This window comes from Schistosoma haematobium, chromosome 1 (assembly GCF_000699445.3).
Source record: "Schistosoma haematobium chromosome 1, whole genome shotgun sequence".
Lineage (NCBI taxonomy): Eukaryota > Metazoa > Platyhelminthes > Trematoda > Strigeidida > Schistosomatidae > Schistosoma > Schistosoma haematobium.
Genome location: NC_067196.1, coordinates 24,464,243 through 24,479,826, shown reverse-complemented (window position 1 = coordinate 24,479,826; position 15,584 = coordinate 24,464,243). Strand labels below are relative to the sequence as shown.

The 15,584-nt window shown below is 34.5% G+C and overlaps 1 protein-coding gene across 1 annotated transcript in view; it reads left to right on the top strand.

Moving 5' to 3' along the window:
• Nucleotides 1–5,314: 5,314 nt before the first annotated feature.
• MS3_00005728 (uncharacterized protein) overlaps nt 5,315–15,584 on the top strand; it is a 74,820-nt gene continuing 64,550 nt past the window's right edge. The window contains exon 1 of the mRNA XM_051213817.1: nt 5,315–6,532. Coding sequence (XP_051073498.1) covers nt 5,433–6,532 — 1,100 coding nt within the window. The 5' untranslated portion in view covers nt 5,315–5,432. The remainder of the gene's footprint in view (nt 6,533–15,584) is intronic.

The window sequence follows — 15,584 nt, the reverse complement described above, 5'->3', positions numbered from 1 at the left end:
AAGTTATTGGTGGGATAACTTAGCTTTGCTGACAAAACTGAAGGCTGTGACGGCATGATCGCTTTTTCCCAGGGGAGCCAGGATTGAGAGGTTGTCAACTAGAAATTCTTCGTTTGTGAATACACAGTCTAAGGCGATGGTGTCTGAATGTTTCTCCAACGAGTTGCCGACCTCACTTTTTCGTATAATCCCAAGTCATCGATGAGGTTGAAGAACCGAGCTTCAATTGAGTTGTCGCCTCCAGTATACGTGTGTTCCGCGAAGTTGACTCTAAGGAGAATAAAGTCCCCTAGAATCAGGATCTGTGTGAAACCGAGACGATTAGAGCGGGATAGTCCTTCCAGCATACGACTATCGTACTTAATGTGGGCAGTTGGCCTCCTGGAAATGACTCCGACTAGACACCTCGAAGTACTAGACAATTTTACAGAGCACTATATGGATTCCTCAAGATTGTTAAACTCGAGGTTATGAACTTGGTGTACCTGCAAGCAAGAACGTATGTAAACGGCTACTCCACCCCCAATTCCTGATTTTCTGTCGTTGCGGAACAAAGACAACCCAGGTAATGCTAACTCCTGGTTCGAGAACTGAAAAGATATGCAAGTTTCAGTTATTTCTATCAGATGAGCCTTATTAATATTGCTAAGTTCACGTAGGTCATCCATTTTGTTTGGTAGACTCGCGGCGTTCACGTATACGCAGTTTATACTGTCAATTTGAAACGCGTGAGCTTCTTCCTGTTTGTCTGTATGAGCCTTACGTGAGTGGACAGGTAGCCTACCTATATAAGGTTTGCCGAGTTGGTAGGCCCTGTCCTTTACACATTTTTTATCGTCTGGACAGTCCACAAGTGGAATGGTCAGCTCCAACTTGCCTTTGTGTTTGGTCTTAGCTTCGTATAGCCTATCCGGGTGCATGTGGATTCCAGGTGGCAGTCGACGTCTGCTGTCACGAAATGCTTCCAGAGTTGCAGCCGCCATATGAGAAGATGGGAAGGTTATGTTCATTAGACGGGGTCTTGGATGACCATCCTTCTTGGCTAGTTTCGTCACATGCTGAGTCAGTATGTGTTTGAGCCTCAAAGACTGTTTGATGAATTTCCATTCCCTGATGTCAGTTTTTGATTGAATGGGGTCCGTATTTTCCGGTATACCTTGCACGATTATATTCCTCCCGCGGAAAAACTGATCGCGAGATTCTTTGGGGATGTTCCGGGTGAGATGGCGCTCAGAATACGGTATGTCAGGCGGTATTCTTACATTCCCATCTGATTTCAGTAAACGACTCGCTAGTAAGGCATCCTCAACGTCGGTAGCATTCTTAAGTGTTACATGAAGTAGCCTCGGGTGATTTTTCTGCTTAGATTCCTTTCCCCGAGTGAGCCGTGTGACTGTCAAAGGCTCTATTCTTGGAAGTTCAAGTTTCTTGTTCAATTCTCCCCAGCGCATCCTATTATTTTTGTCCTGCAAACTGAGAGGAAGGTCAGGGTTGTCTTTTATGTTCATGACTATGAGAGAGTCATCACGAGCCGTTATTGTCGTCCCAGGTTTTCCGGTGCGTTCAGGTTTAGCACCTTGTTGTTTGGGGGTCGAAGCACGTTTATGAATCCTTGGCTCTTAGTTTTCGCTTAACTGGCTTCTGTGTCTAGTAGCAGTGAATCACCAATACCCACAGACAGTAACCTAGGTATATTAACAGTAGAAAAGGAAAGAGTAATCTGTAAATCACAGTAAGATACTATCTTTAGTCCTTAAGAATATGTCAGTTTTTCTCACAAAGGACTCCTCAAAAGTCGCTTGGACTAGCTCACCCGACAGAGAATTCCAATTGGGGATCAGAATCCCTTGAGTCTGTGTAAGTACGTTTGTTCACGAGCAGTGAGTTTAATAGGACTGACAGCTATCGCCGCACCGGAAAGGACGTCGATCTATTAGTGTTAAGGATTATAAAGTCAGAATGGAGAACAGTGAGGACAAAAAAGTCAGAATAGGTAAAACAATGTTGTATGCAAACTGTATGAACAGGTTAGTCTCTTGAAAACTGATGGAGGGTAACAAGAAGTGGTGAACAGAAATGAGGTAATAATCACATAAGAATTTTAAAAGCGATAAGAATGATGATGGTGGTAATGACAAGGTATCGTAAAGATAGTGATTGCAGAAGTGCAGTGGCCAGAGACCTGACTCCCATTAGATCATAGGAATGATTGTTATTGAAATATGCACATCACCAATCCTCTTATATTGTCATCGACTTGAATCACGTTAGTGAAGAACGGTATTAAATTTGCCAAATACGAGGATGGATATTGCATATGTGTAATTCATGCAGTTATTGATTTGAACAGGCAACCAGAGGGGCGAAACAGAGAGGGGAGATCGAACCAGACTGAAGAAGGCAAACGAGCCAACTCAGCCTAATCAAGTGTCAATCAATATTTATAGTCGGAACAATAATTTTCTAAAGACATGTGATGAGTCGGACAAGCAATCAACACATATACAACCATATAAAGACAATCAGAATAAATAAGCCAATGAGTGACGAGGTCAAAATTTGATTTAAGAAGAATGAATAGATTGACTTGCCTGGAAGCTGTAATAAACTGTGAGGTCTTAACATAGCACATAACGTTACACTATCCCCCGCAGAAACAATTATGTCTCTTAAGAGCTGTTGTGCATCATCCTCACGTCCCAAAGCTCTTCCCAGTTTATTACGCTACGTACAGATAAAAGCTAGGGGGACTAAGTTTAAAAGGAAGTCACTGATAGGCATCAACAATCGTCCACTGAATTTTCTAACATTTTCAAAGTTAACCAAAGATGCACAATAGGCGTAGAGCGGCTTTGATCATTTCTGACCCTCATTTCGAATACTGGAAAGAGAATTACCGAGCTTCACTTATTTTGTTGCTGTTTAGAGTCTAGAGAGCAATTAAATAATTCAAATATTTGACGATGAAGAGCTTGCAAGCCCTATGTCCTGTTTATTTTTCCAGTACTAACCTTGGTGTAACCTATCTGGTGGTTGTCACTATTGTCGTTTTGGAAGCATCTTTCATACCAATGAAGCCCTACATGTGGCTTAGCAGTTTTTTAAAGTGAGTGTCGTAGACTTTGATGGCATCTGAGTTAGTGAGGGTCTAGTCTTAAATTCATGAAGTGATCGAAATTCCATGGCTAGTGGTTAACCTTCAGGACATTAAGAGGTGCTAGTTCTTTGGGTTTGATCTTTGTTTCTCGCCCAGGTGCCTATGGTACAGCACCTGGAGCATCTCTTTGCGTTGATTATGACTTAAATGAAGGGCGATTAGTTTGTACAATCTACTGATTGATACTATGGTCATTAAAGGATCATCAGATGAACACGAAATCAGTCATCATAAAATTACTCGGCGTTATGATCTTGAAGTGACTGCCGATATGTTGTTATTTCGTCCCTTGTTTTGTATTACCTGCCACACCTGAGACGTTCCATGTCTTGAATATCTAGTTCATCGACCATGATGTCATGGGAGTACCAGGTAGTAGTGAAAACTCCAATTCTCAATTCGAACCCGAAGCATATGTTTATGGACTTCTGTTTTTCTCCACTTGGCCCCCTTATTCCAATTCAGCGGCACGAAAAGCACATGTAGAACAGATACTAGTTATCGAGTAGCCAAAGAATAATTAGAGGCTCAACTAACACTTAAAAGCAAATATGAAGATCAAGTCTTTTCATATTCGATATCGCTGCAGTTGCATTAACTCGGGCACCCATGTCTTGTGTTGTAAGAGGGGAAGACAAAAATAACCAAAATACCATATAGAAGCGCGAGAGCACACTATTCACGGTAGTCAATAATGAAAAACAGACAAGCTGGACACACATGACAAGACGGAAGACCTCAAAGATAATTGGTCTTGGTTATCTGCTGAATAATGTTAAATATTCACCACTGAACACTTTCAGATTGAGGGTATGTGGTATGATCATATAACTATGTGTGTACCAAACACAATTAGCTTTCTCTGTAGCTCCCCGACTTTGCCATATAGCTTAGCTAACAAGGACTTCGAGCTTCCTATGAGGGTTACGATCCGGTGAGGAAACGACTGCCACGCGATTTAAATAAAGACCTGCTCACTACCAGTCTGATTTCTTCTATTATTAGAACGAGGGTTACCTATAAGCACGAAGCATTCACCGTAAGGTTTCTATTATGGGCATCTTCAGCCATTTAATATTTCGACATTTCACTTATCATCGAAACTCGGTTCTCAAGATTTCATGCTCTTATTCTCACCACCCTCTATATCCGGCGAGATCCTTTTGAACCGAATGTTAAATTGTTGTAAATTTACGCGGTTAGTTTCATTTCTTATATAGGGATATCTTAGCTATTAGTGCAGAAAAATAACCTGGTCGCGTACATAGCTTTATACTTTGAATGCTTAGGGTCATAAGATTTGGTTTCCAGTTGCTATAGGACTTGTGGTTTTGAAAAAAACAATAAATTTAGAACACTCGGGCAAAAGACATATTTAAACCAGCTACGGTCTTCATATCACTTCTGTACCACATTTTTTGTTATGGGAAAACCCTTTCACAACGGAATTAGGGATATTGCTCATTGCCATTTGAAATACTAGATCTCTCTGGCTTATAAATCATGTAGGTCTCCTGATACAGGTGTCTTTAAGGTAGTTCGTCAATACTTTGTTTCCTCTTCCATTCAACACTAGACTGTCAAGTGGAGAAGGAACAAACTGTATGGTGCAATATGATTGGTTTGCAGAGAATGTTCAAGCTACCATAAACGTAAGCATAAGAATTCGTACATCCTTCATTCTTATGAAGGAAGAATATTAGATTATCCTTATTTGATTTTATGGCTGTTAAATATGTTAGTCTAAACTTATCACAATGACACCGAGGATAATGCTCCTGTCATCCCTGGTTGTGGGTTGTAGGAAATGTCGAAATTCCCTTCTCAATAGGTTCACTTACTATGTAGGGAAACATTCAAACATCTTACAGACAAACTCTTCTCTCACTGTTAATTAGATGAATTCAAAAAGTTTATATTTGTTGAAGGTGTATGAATATTATTTATGACTGTAGCGTGAGTCACTACAACTTTTGAATCACAGTTAAACGCTGTTCCAACATGACTCTGTGCATAGGTTCTGTATACCAAGCCGCATCTATTGTGTTAATTTACTGTATACAATTTCGAATGTAAACTAATTATCTCTAAAGACGTTCTGGATAATAGCATAATATTGAGTTTCGGATATTGACCTTCAAGGTCAGTTTTAGTTCGTGCACCTTATGAAAAAGCTATGAGACAATACGAGCTTGTACATTATGATGTTTGTCACAATGTGTACCAACATAAATGAAATGAAACGCGCTGAGCACTATTGTTCACAGTTTTTCAAATGATTCCATCTTGGCTTCCAGTTGTAAGAGCTTCCGCCATCGGTTGGACACCACTGCTTCGAAGTAGATTGCCTGATGAGCCTTTGATCACTAACAAAAAGTATATAAAGGATCGAAAGATAGTAATTAATGTAAGTGGACGGAGATTCGAGACTCGCAAATCCACGCTCGAGAAATTTCCCGACACACTGCTTGGTTCTGATGAGAAAGATTATTTTCAGGATCCGGTTTCAAAAGAATATTTTTTTGATAGAGATCCGGAGCTCTTTCGTTACATTATGGAATATTATCGATCAGAGAGGCTCCATCTACCAAAGGATTATTGTGTGACTGCTTATCATGAAGAATTGTTGTATTTCGGTATCATGCCAGAAATCATGGGAGATTGCTGCTATGAAGAATATCTTGACAAATACAGGGAAAATAAGGAAAGGCAGCAGGAAGATAAGGAGGTTGCATCAGAAGAGGAGCAACTATCAACAAACTTTAGAGACAGGTTATGGCGCGCATTTGAAAATCCCCAGGCTTCAACACTAGCAGTCGTGCTTTATTACGTGACGGGATTCTTTATAGCTGTTTCAGTACTGGCTAATATAACAGAGACTGTTTCTTGTGGCATTAGTGTTGAAACTGGAGATAATATTCCTTGTGGAGAAAAGTATAACGCCGCATTCTTTTGTTTGGATACCGCTTGTGTACTTTTATTTACAATCGAGTATTTAGCAAGGCTGTATGCAGCTCCTGCAAAATGCAAATTTATTAGATCTGTTATGTCAATCATCGATATAGCCGCAGTTTTTCCTTATTATGTCGGACTTTTTATGTCGAATAACAAGGAATTTTCAGGTGCTTTCACAACTTTGCGAGTGTTTCGAGTTTGTCGCATTTTCAAATTTTCGAGACACAGTAAAGGATTGAGGATATTAGGTTGCACATTGCGTTGCTGCGCCTCTGAATTAGGCTTTCTTCTATTCACGATAACAATGGGCGTCATTATTTTTTCAACGATAATATTTTACGCAGAAAAGTCGGAAATATCACAGTTTAGTAGCATTCCAGCAGCATTTTGGTACACGATTGTCACAATGACTACTTTGGGGTAAGTCCAGAAATTTTGTTAAAACAATCATAATATACGATCTCAAACGAAAAGGCTTTTCTCAATTTTTCATGGTCTTTCAACCATACGGTGAAAATTTTTGGCTGAATAATGGATTTTTGATATTTATTCTTGTCGTTTGAGGTTGGTTGATACCTTTGATTTCAGTCAACTTGTCTTTTTGGTATCTTATTTGCACATCCACTTAACATTTTAATTACTTTTTCAAAATTTGGGGAAAATAGTAAAATAAGTCGAAATTACAGGAAATGTGGCTATTTAGTGCAATACTGAAGAAATATGAGGTGCGTTTTCTCTTAAACACCTTTTTTGTACAAACCACATGAAGCATATTTAACTAGTGTTCATTACCTTAAATGACAAACAGCGTCTAAAAAGTCTTGTTGCAAGTATTTTCGTACGAAATAATCAATCTAAGCATCAGTGAACTTCCGTGCATAGTTTAACTAGAGTTTTTCAATCAAAAGGATAGCATGGCTGTATTTTATTCTTTCCATTTAATGCTTATGTTGCAGCTATGTATTGTTGAAAAACAAAAGTCTGCGTGGAGAGTATTTTGGTTTTTCACCAAAATTATTTTGTCAATAGTATGTCCGTTTTGTCTCTTGAGTTGAATGGATGTTGTACGGCTAGTGATGTTAATAAAAACAACAATGAATTGCGACCAATAGTCAGACTAGTTAGCAGTTTATTATAGATTCTGGGTTTTTATTCCTGCCTGCTCTACAACGTACAGCCATAAGTGTTTAGTATCCTGGGAGGGCTATAGAGTTATCATTAACCTTTAAAAGTTAGCAGTGATTTAGATGTAATTAAGCGCAGGGTAAATTAAACATATACTATCAAGCTTAAGAAGTGAAACTTTATGCCTTTCATATGTATGTGTGTGTTACATTAGTTACGTTATTTGCTATCATCTAAAGAAGTGACTTGTACCAAGTTTAAAATCTTTAGAGTTCCAATGTTTTACTCATTTAAATATGAAGATATACCATTTTACTTTCAGAACTAGTTCACACAATGCTCAATTTAACTGAACTTATCAAAGCTCAGCCTGTTAATGGTTCTTTCAAACTGAATACCTCTTAATTTTTATACGCAAAATTTAGGTTTTAAATAATTTGGAATGGTATTTTGTGAAGTGTTGATGTTTTTTGACACTAAATATATGAACTGGTGTCAAAAATGATTTCATCAGCAACAGGCTATTGATTATGGGTTACATTTTTAGTTGTACTATTTCAAGCATTTTATTCATGGATTAACCTCTTTAGTCAAAGTTCATAATACCGAAATAACGTTTGGTGTTGTACGGACAAATCTTCAACAACACTTAGTTTTTTTAACTTTGCATCAAAATTTAAGCTTTGATCTAGATTAAATTATTCACTAGGTATGAGTCTGTTTGTAGGTGTTATGGGTGATTGTACTGCTCGGTTTTCCAAACTGAAACGGTATAAGTTTTGAACCAGTGACTTAGTGGCTGAAAATCGAACGCCTTAGCCATCCAACTATCTCATCAAAGTGTAAAATATATTTGTTGGTAAATGGATTTACTTATGTTGAAACTTTCGTTTAATCTTCATGTAAGCATTTTTGGAATATCCTTTGTTAGAGACTTATATATCGAATTGTAAAGCCTTGATTTGCCAACCTCAATTTAACTTAAATTTAGATTTCCACTCAGCCTATCAGTAATGGCCGCATTATAATATATGAGCGGAGTTTCTGAGCCAAAAAGCATCTCGAATATCTGTTTGTGTTTAGATTTGTAGACAATCATGACAATTTAACTTTTTAAGTTCTCTATTAATATTTTAAAATAGGTTGCCGCTTAAGTTGAGGACAATAAAGAATGATACCAACTGAAAAACGGGTTCACAAAGTAGAACAATAGTAAAAATTATTTGAAAGCACTTTTTTCAAATTTACTCTTCCCTGCTCGATAGGATTTAAGCATATTATTGTATTGTGTAGTAATAAAGGCCTTATTTTGTACTACCCAAAAACCTACGACGTTTATAAAAGACCTCAGATAGATATCCAACAAATCGGTGGCAAATTTGCGTATTTTGATGTACCTGTCTTTGTTTTCCTCCCAATTTTCTCTTACTTCCGACAAATTAGGGTGCCAAAAAACTAAAAGTGTGATATCTTAACACGGTGGATGTATCACGTTTATGTACTCAAGTACATGAATTCAAATTATGACCTCCCGTATAGTTTAGAGCCATATGGTAGATTTCTTGGTAAAGGTAGTAAAATGATTTTTTACTAGATACATTAAAATAAATTGAAGTTGCTACTAACGATCAAGATGCATTTCCATCCTGTCAGTCTAAAGACAAGGTTGACTTTCAAACATGTTTCTTTGTTTTGAAATTTAGTGTAAATGTCTACTCCCGTCACAACCAAACTATCCAAATGTCCTAAGTGTTTGAACGTTGTTTAGTGTTTTATGTGTTTGTGACATGTTGTTTCATCCAATCAGTCGCAGGTAATGTACAACTTAGCACAGCGATGCAGTTTTATATGGAAATGAATATACCCAGCGGTACTATAAAATTTAGCCACACAACAGAGCAATTTACAGAAAGCACAGGATGAATGAAGACAAGATTCTTTGCCATGACTTCTGATTTCTTGTATTCTGCGAACGGAATAGAATCTTGACGGTCACTGTAATATAAAGCGTCTACTTTAAGCTTAATGTCGATTGCCTCAAAGGTATTCGATATAAGATAGTCTACAAAAAGTCGAACGAGCCTCAAGTAGAACTGCTAATGAAATATTTACACCTGCGTTTTAAAATTTGCATTTATTTATGTCGTAATCAGCACAGAATACGAAGTTATGTAATCAGACCTTTCTTTAGACGCAGCACGGATATAAAAAATATGATATTTGATCTGCATTTCCGAGGCCTTCATTGTATCCGAGTTCTTGTAGAACGGTCAAAAAATCAGGTCCAGATTTAGTATTACTGAAAAACTTGTTTAGTTTCGCAATCTTACCTGATGGCCAAAAATTTTATTGTAACAACAAAAAGTATGCAAATTACCGTTTGTCTCCTTCATCATCAGTTAGTTGTGATATTTTAAATTTTTAATTTTTAGTTTGCTAAGATGATACCGAATATCTAAAAAATATTTTAGCATTAAAACTAAGTTATTACCATATCAATCATCTGGTTTTTTCATGAGAATTAGACTCACATAGAACAATCCATTTTATTAATCAACATTTTTTCTTCATCTCTTCGTGTCAAGAAGTTGCTTTAGGAATTTCGACTTCAGAACCTGAGTGAATAACTAGAACGGTTATTTGTGTACAACAACAGCTTTTAACAACCTTTCATCTTTTGTTGTAAGAAGTGAAAATTGATACAGAATTCCCTTACTAGTACGCACAACTGGATGGTTACTAGGTTTTAGCAGGTGTGTTCTTGAAAGCAGTAAGAAGGCTTGGGGGAACTTACTCTGTGTATTTTGACTCAATAGACTGAATGTTTGAAAACTTGCAGTTAAATTTACTCCAAAGAGGATAAAACTGTTTTTGGCCTAATATTTTTCATTTAGTTAGTCAATTTTGCACAAAGTTAAAATCCATTCTTGATTTTATAGTAATTCAATTGCGCACCGGCTTTTTTTAAGAGCCACGGGTTTTATTTATTGTTATACCGACAATATAGGGAGCTTGATTTATTCAATGACAATATAAACTTGAAGATCATAAAGGCAAACCCACAATATATACCGCCTATTGAAATAAAGTAACGACGTTCTAAAAAAATTAGATTGTGAAGTTTTATTAATACTAACGTCTTTAAGGAATATTTATTGTTGATAGCTTCACGTGGTCGAAATTTTCGTGATGTTCCAATAAATGCTGGCATTTAATTGTTTATCAGCATTTAGGTAAACAAACAATAAGAGGGTAACTTGTTTGTCTTAAATGCTTTCTTGTAGTTCGAGAATTTTGTTTGATAAGCAACATTTTGACTACCTTTCATTTGCGGTTGACTGTCTCATCCTGAATAGTAATGAGTTTATGAGATCTAAGTGGATTAGTTATGTATGTCACGAAATTTGATAAGGACTCCGTCAATATCAGCAAAAACTATTGTCTTAGGTCGAGTAGTTTAGAGATCAAGAATTAAATCAACTACACTTTCAATATAGATGTACATAAAGGAGTGATAGAAAACTATGAACACTGAACAATCGAATCTCGGATCATCAAGATAAACTAATATGACTTGTGAAAAATTTCACAGTCCAACTTTGTTTCGTTTTTTTTCTCTACGGAAAAGTCGGGAAGTGTTTAAGCCTAACTCATTTGGATTACAGAGTTCAGCATCCCGAAAATCATTTCTGATCTAAAATTTTTCTAGCAAATTTTTATAAGGAAAACGTGCATTTATAAACATGAAGTGATAAGCACGAGAGTTGTTTAATCGATTGTTTTTTAGTCGACTAAGTCGTTCAAAACATGACACTAACTCCATCTGAATAAAAGAAATATAATATATCTTACGGTAGGCATAAAAATATCTTATTTGAGTATTTTTATTCCTATACATTGAACAGGAAATAGTTTATAAGTCATGAATATATGCTAGACATAACCTATACATCTATATGTGAACGTAAACGAACGGCTTATTTATATATTATATATTTTTAAGTGTTTAACTTTCCGTCCTTTTATCAATATATATATATATATATATAAAGGCATACACACTAAAAATATACACACAAGGTAACAATGGGGTAATAATTACAACAAGTAATAAAAATAAAGTACAAATTCTATTTCATACAATAATTGTGTATTAGTTACATTATCTAGTTACTTATTCTTTGTAATTTACAATAAAAATAAGGAATTTTCTTACAAATTTAAATACATTAATAAAGTGTATATTTATTTATTTATTTAAAATTAATAATAAACTTATTTACCGTTACTTAATAAAAGGATTTCATACTTTTTACTATCAGTTCAATAATTGCTCAGTAACAATTAAAAAGAAAATGGTATTTTATAGTATTTTGTTTGTAAAAAAAAAGAAATAGTTTAGAATAAATACGTGGAAACAATTCAAATAGTAGTAATAATGATAATAATCAGTTAATAGGTTAGATACTTTTATCAATAAAATAATATTCTTTAATTATTGATCCTGAACAAATCACTTACTGGTTTTTAAAAAATTGATTTCTTTTGGAAAAAAATAATTAGGTCTTGTAACTAAATGGGATATAATTGTGTTATTCACACTTTTAATTTATCAATTGTGTAACTATTTACTTTAAATGATTTCTTTATTAAACATATTGAAACAAATTAAATAATATATATGTATATAATCCATATTTAATAGATCATAGTCATAACTTTTCTAATGTGGTCTTATATAAACATTTGACATGACTGATATTGAATAAATTGAAAAGAAATTTAATTATCGTTCTTGGTTTTCTTTTGGCTTCATTATAAGTATGGTTGTTTCAAAATATATTTTGTTTTGATTGAACTTAACTATTAAATTACTAAAATTTTCACAATACCCCATTCTGATAATAATAATTATCTGTTCACTAGTGATTGGCTTCAAGAGGTATTTCTTGAAGTTCTATTGAGAAGTCATGACCTGTGGAGTTCAACCAGGTTTGTTGTGAGATAGTAACTCATTGAAGACAATAGTGGACGGTGGCGCAATTTTATGGATTGGTTGAAGCTAGATATTAACAACATTAGAGACAAACTCAGCGATCTAGAGGTTGAGCGTTCGCTTGCGAGACTGATAGATTCTAGATTTGAATCCCGCCAGCGGGATCGCGGATGCGTACTGCTGGGAAGTTTCATGCTAGGATGAAACGGCCGTTCAGTGCTTCCAGGTTTTCCATGGTGATCTAGCTTTAACTGACTCATGGATTCAATTATTAAATTATTAAAATCGCCACAAAACCCCCTTCTGATAATTACCAATTGTGCCAATTAAAAAAGGCAAGAAAACAAAACTATTTTCACTACTCGTTAAATAGAAATAAATTTGTCGATTATGTTTCTCAATCTTATAAATATTGTTGTGTTTTGCCGCAATTTATCACAAATGACTTTATAACAAATTATTTGATGTTAGATTGCAGGAATGGATTGCCACATACGTAATAAATACAATCATGAAAAAAACAGGATTAAACCTTGAAAAATAAGAAGATTAGGCTAATGTACATGATAAATGAAATTTAGGAGGAAGTTAATCCATCTGTTTAGTTAAAAAAGGTACTATATGATGTCGATTGACGTTTTTAGTCTGTTACTTCTGATTCGTTAGTTAAATATTTACAATCCGAGACCCGAAATAATTATTTTTACCAATTAATGCTAAGTTAGATTATAATATGCAAGCACTCAACTACAACTGCATCTATTACATCACCATTAACTATGACTTCAAGACAGTTGATTGCTCTTTTACTCATTCAGGTTATCAAATATATACAGCTTTTACTGTTGCCTTTTTAAGGATTATGGAACTTTATCCTATGTTGCGATTATATTATATATCTGATACTCGATAGTCAGATATGATATCTCAAAATACATTGATGTTAACGAGCAATTATTAAATATTATAAATTGAAAGTTTTTAGTAAATACCGATGTACATTAAGTCGAATAAATGAATAAATATAATTAGTGAAAACAATCCTAAGACATGTGATGTACACTACAAATGAATTGAATTATAGTGTATATCAAATATATTTTTCAGTAGAAATATACTGCTATCAGTAGATCAGTGATAAGTATTTAAAGCTTGTATATATATATATATATATAAAGAACCAATTGGAATTTATCATGATTATTAACTTATATGTAAGTTATTACATATCTTTCCAATCTCTTCATGGTATATTTTACATTAGTGATACAGCATTTGAATATTAAATTGATAAAAACCATATGGTGAAAAAAAGAAATAATCAAATACACTTTGATAAGCTGTTTTATTTCATAGAAAAAAGAAAGAAAGCAGTAATAATAATAATGATGATAATAATAATGTTTCCTGTTATTTAATTAGCTATTCTTATCTGTTAACAATTCACTTTTCAATCTTTTCTATGCAAAAAAATAAGAATATACAGTAATCATTAAAAATTAAGAACTCTACATTTGACCGTAGCTAAAATAGAACGAGGTTTTTACTTGATTGTTCTTTTAAAATAATTGATCATTTTATTGGTTAACTTAGATTTTGGATAAATGTTGTTTTTCTCTTTATTATACATATATTTGTATAGTTTATTAGTGTATGTGTAGACACTGACCGTTTATTTCAACTGTGTGAAACCTTAAATGAACAGAAAGGACAAAGTCGAAATTGTGGATTGCATTTAATTTTAAAGAAAGTGATGTTGAGATATAATCTGACAGTTTGGTTTTCACTTTTTTTCAAAGTTGGGAATAAAATGGAGAATTTTCCATTAGTTTCATTTATCTAGAAATGTTTTATATTTTACTAGATACTGGGAAACAACGATTAGAAAAGAAATAAAAAACAGTGATGTTTTGATGAAAGAAATCGTATTAATGCATGTAGAGTGGTGGGTTAGATAGTGTTTCAAGTATATGGTTATCAGCTATGTTCGAGGTTGTATATGGATACTCTACTCAGCCTAATTCAGGTTGTATATTCAGTTAGAATTCACGAAGTAAAAATTTATGGGGTAATTTATAACTCAAGACCAGATAAAAGACAAAAAGTGAGTGTATTTGCTCCTTTTTGACTTTTTCTGAAACATATCAATCCATATTTCTGATCACTGGTTATGATAAGTTTACGGACTCCAACCGAGTAATCTGAACCTACCTACACGGCTCAGTTTAACAGCCAACGACTTGATGAACTGATGCCATATTTTGGTTCAGATCTCCGTATCATTCTTCTAACCTTCCCCTTCTTAAACCAGTTATCATCACCTGTTGACGTAGAAAATGGTTAGGAATAGGTCCTACACCTCCCAAAGACGTTATTCAATGTGAATATGCGTCATCAATTGATTCCTATCCTTACTTAGTGCACTGCGTTTTGACCCAAAAGTTATCATTCAGTAGCCTAACTATACAAGAGCCATGAAAATGGACAATCAAATACTAACAACCTACGAATACCCTCTATTTATAAAACTTACGTTTTACAGCCGCAAAGTAGAGCAGAGCTTAGTATCTTCGTCATTTAGTTAGTTCATAAACATCTTGTCTACATCAAAAAATGATGTAAGCTGTAGAAAGTCAATGGGAGTCTCTTAATTCATATCAAGATTTAGTCAAACATCGACTCACCTTGAATGATCAAACTTTCAAGATAGATGAAGTGATTGACATAGTTAACTACTTCATTATTGATTGTTAGCCGAGGTTTATCCTCAGTTATCTACTATAACTAAAATACGGTCATAAACACCATGTATACAATCCAGTACATTATTATTTACAATAATGAAGTAGTATATAGAACTTGTTGACCATATTTGTGTAGTTCTTATTTATGTAAATGAAATGCATTAAGTATTTACGTATTAACCAACTTATAAATCAATAATTTATACCTTAATTTTGATTAAAAATGTATTATTTAAAGAAAAAAATCTTTCTATTCAATTTAACTAATTAAATATTAGTGGGAGTGTTATGTTATATTATAAACAATAATTTATATAAGTAAAAACTATTCTGTAGACACAAAATAAAAAACAAACAAAATAAACAATTACTGTCGTTCTCAGAATGGGTTTTGTGAAGATTTTTAGAAATTTCACAGGTTGAAATCATGAGTCAATTGAAGCTATACCACCATGGAAAACCTGGAAGCACTGGACGGCCATTTCGTCCTGTTGTGGGACTCATCAGCAGTGCGCATCCATGACCCCACGGTCCCATACTAGGACAAAACGGCCGTCTAGTGCTTCCAGGTTTTCCATGGTGGTTTAGCTTCAATTGACTCATGATT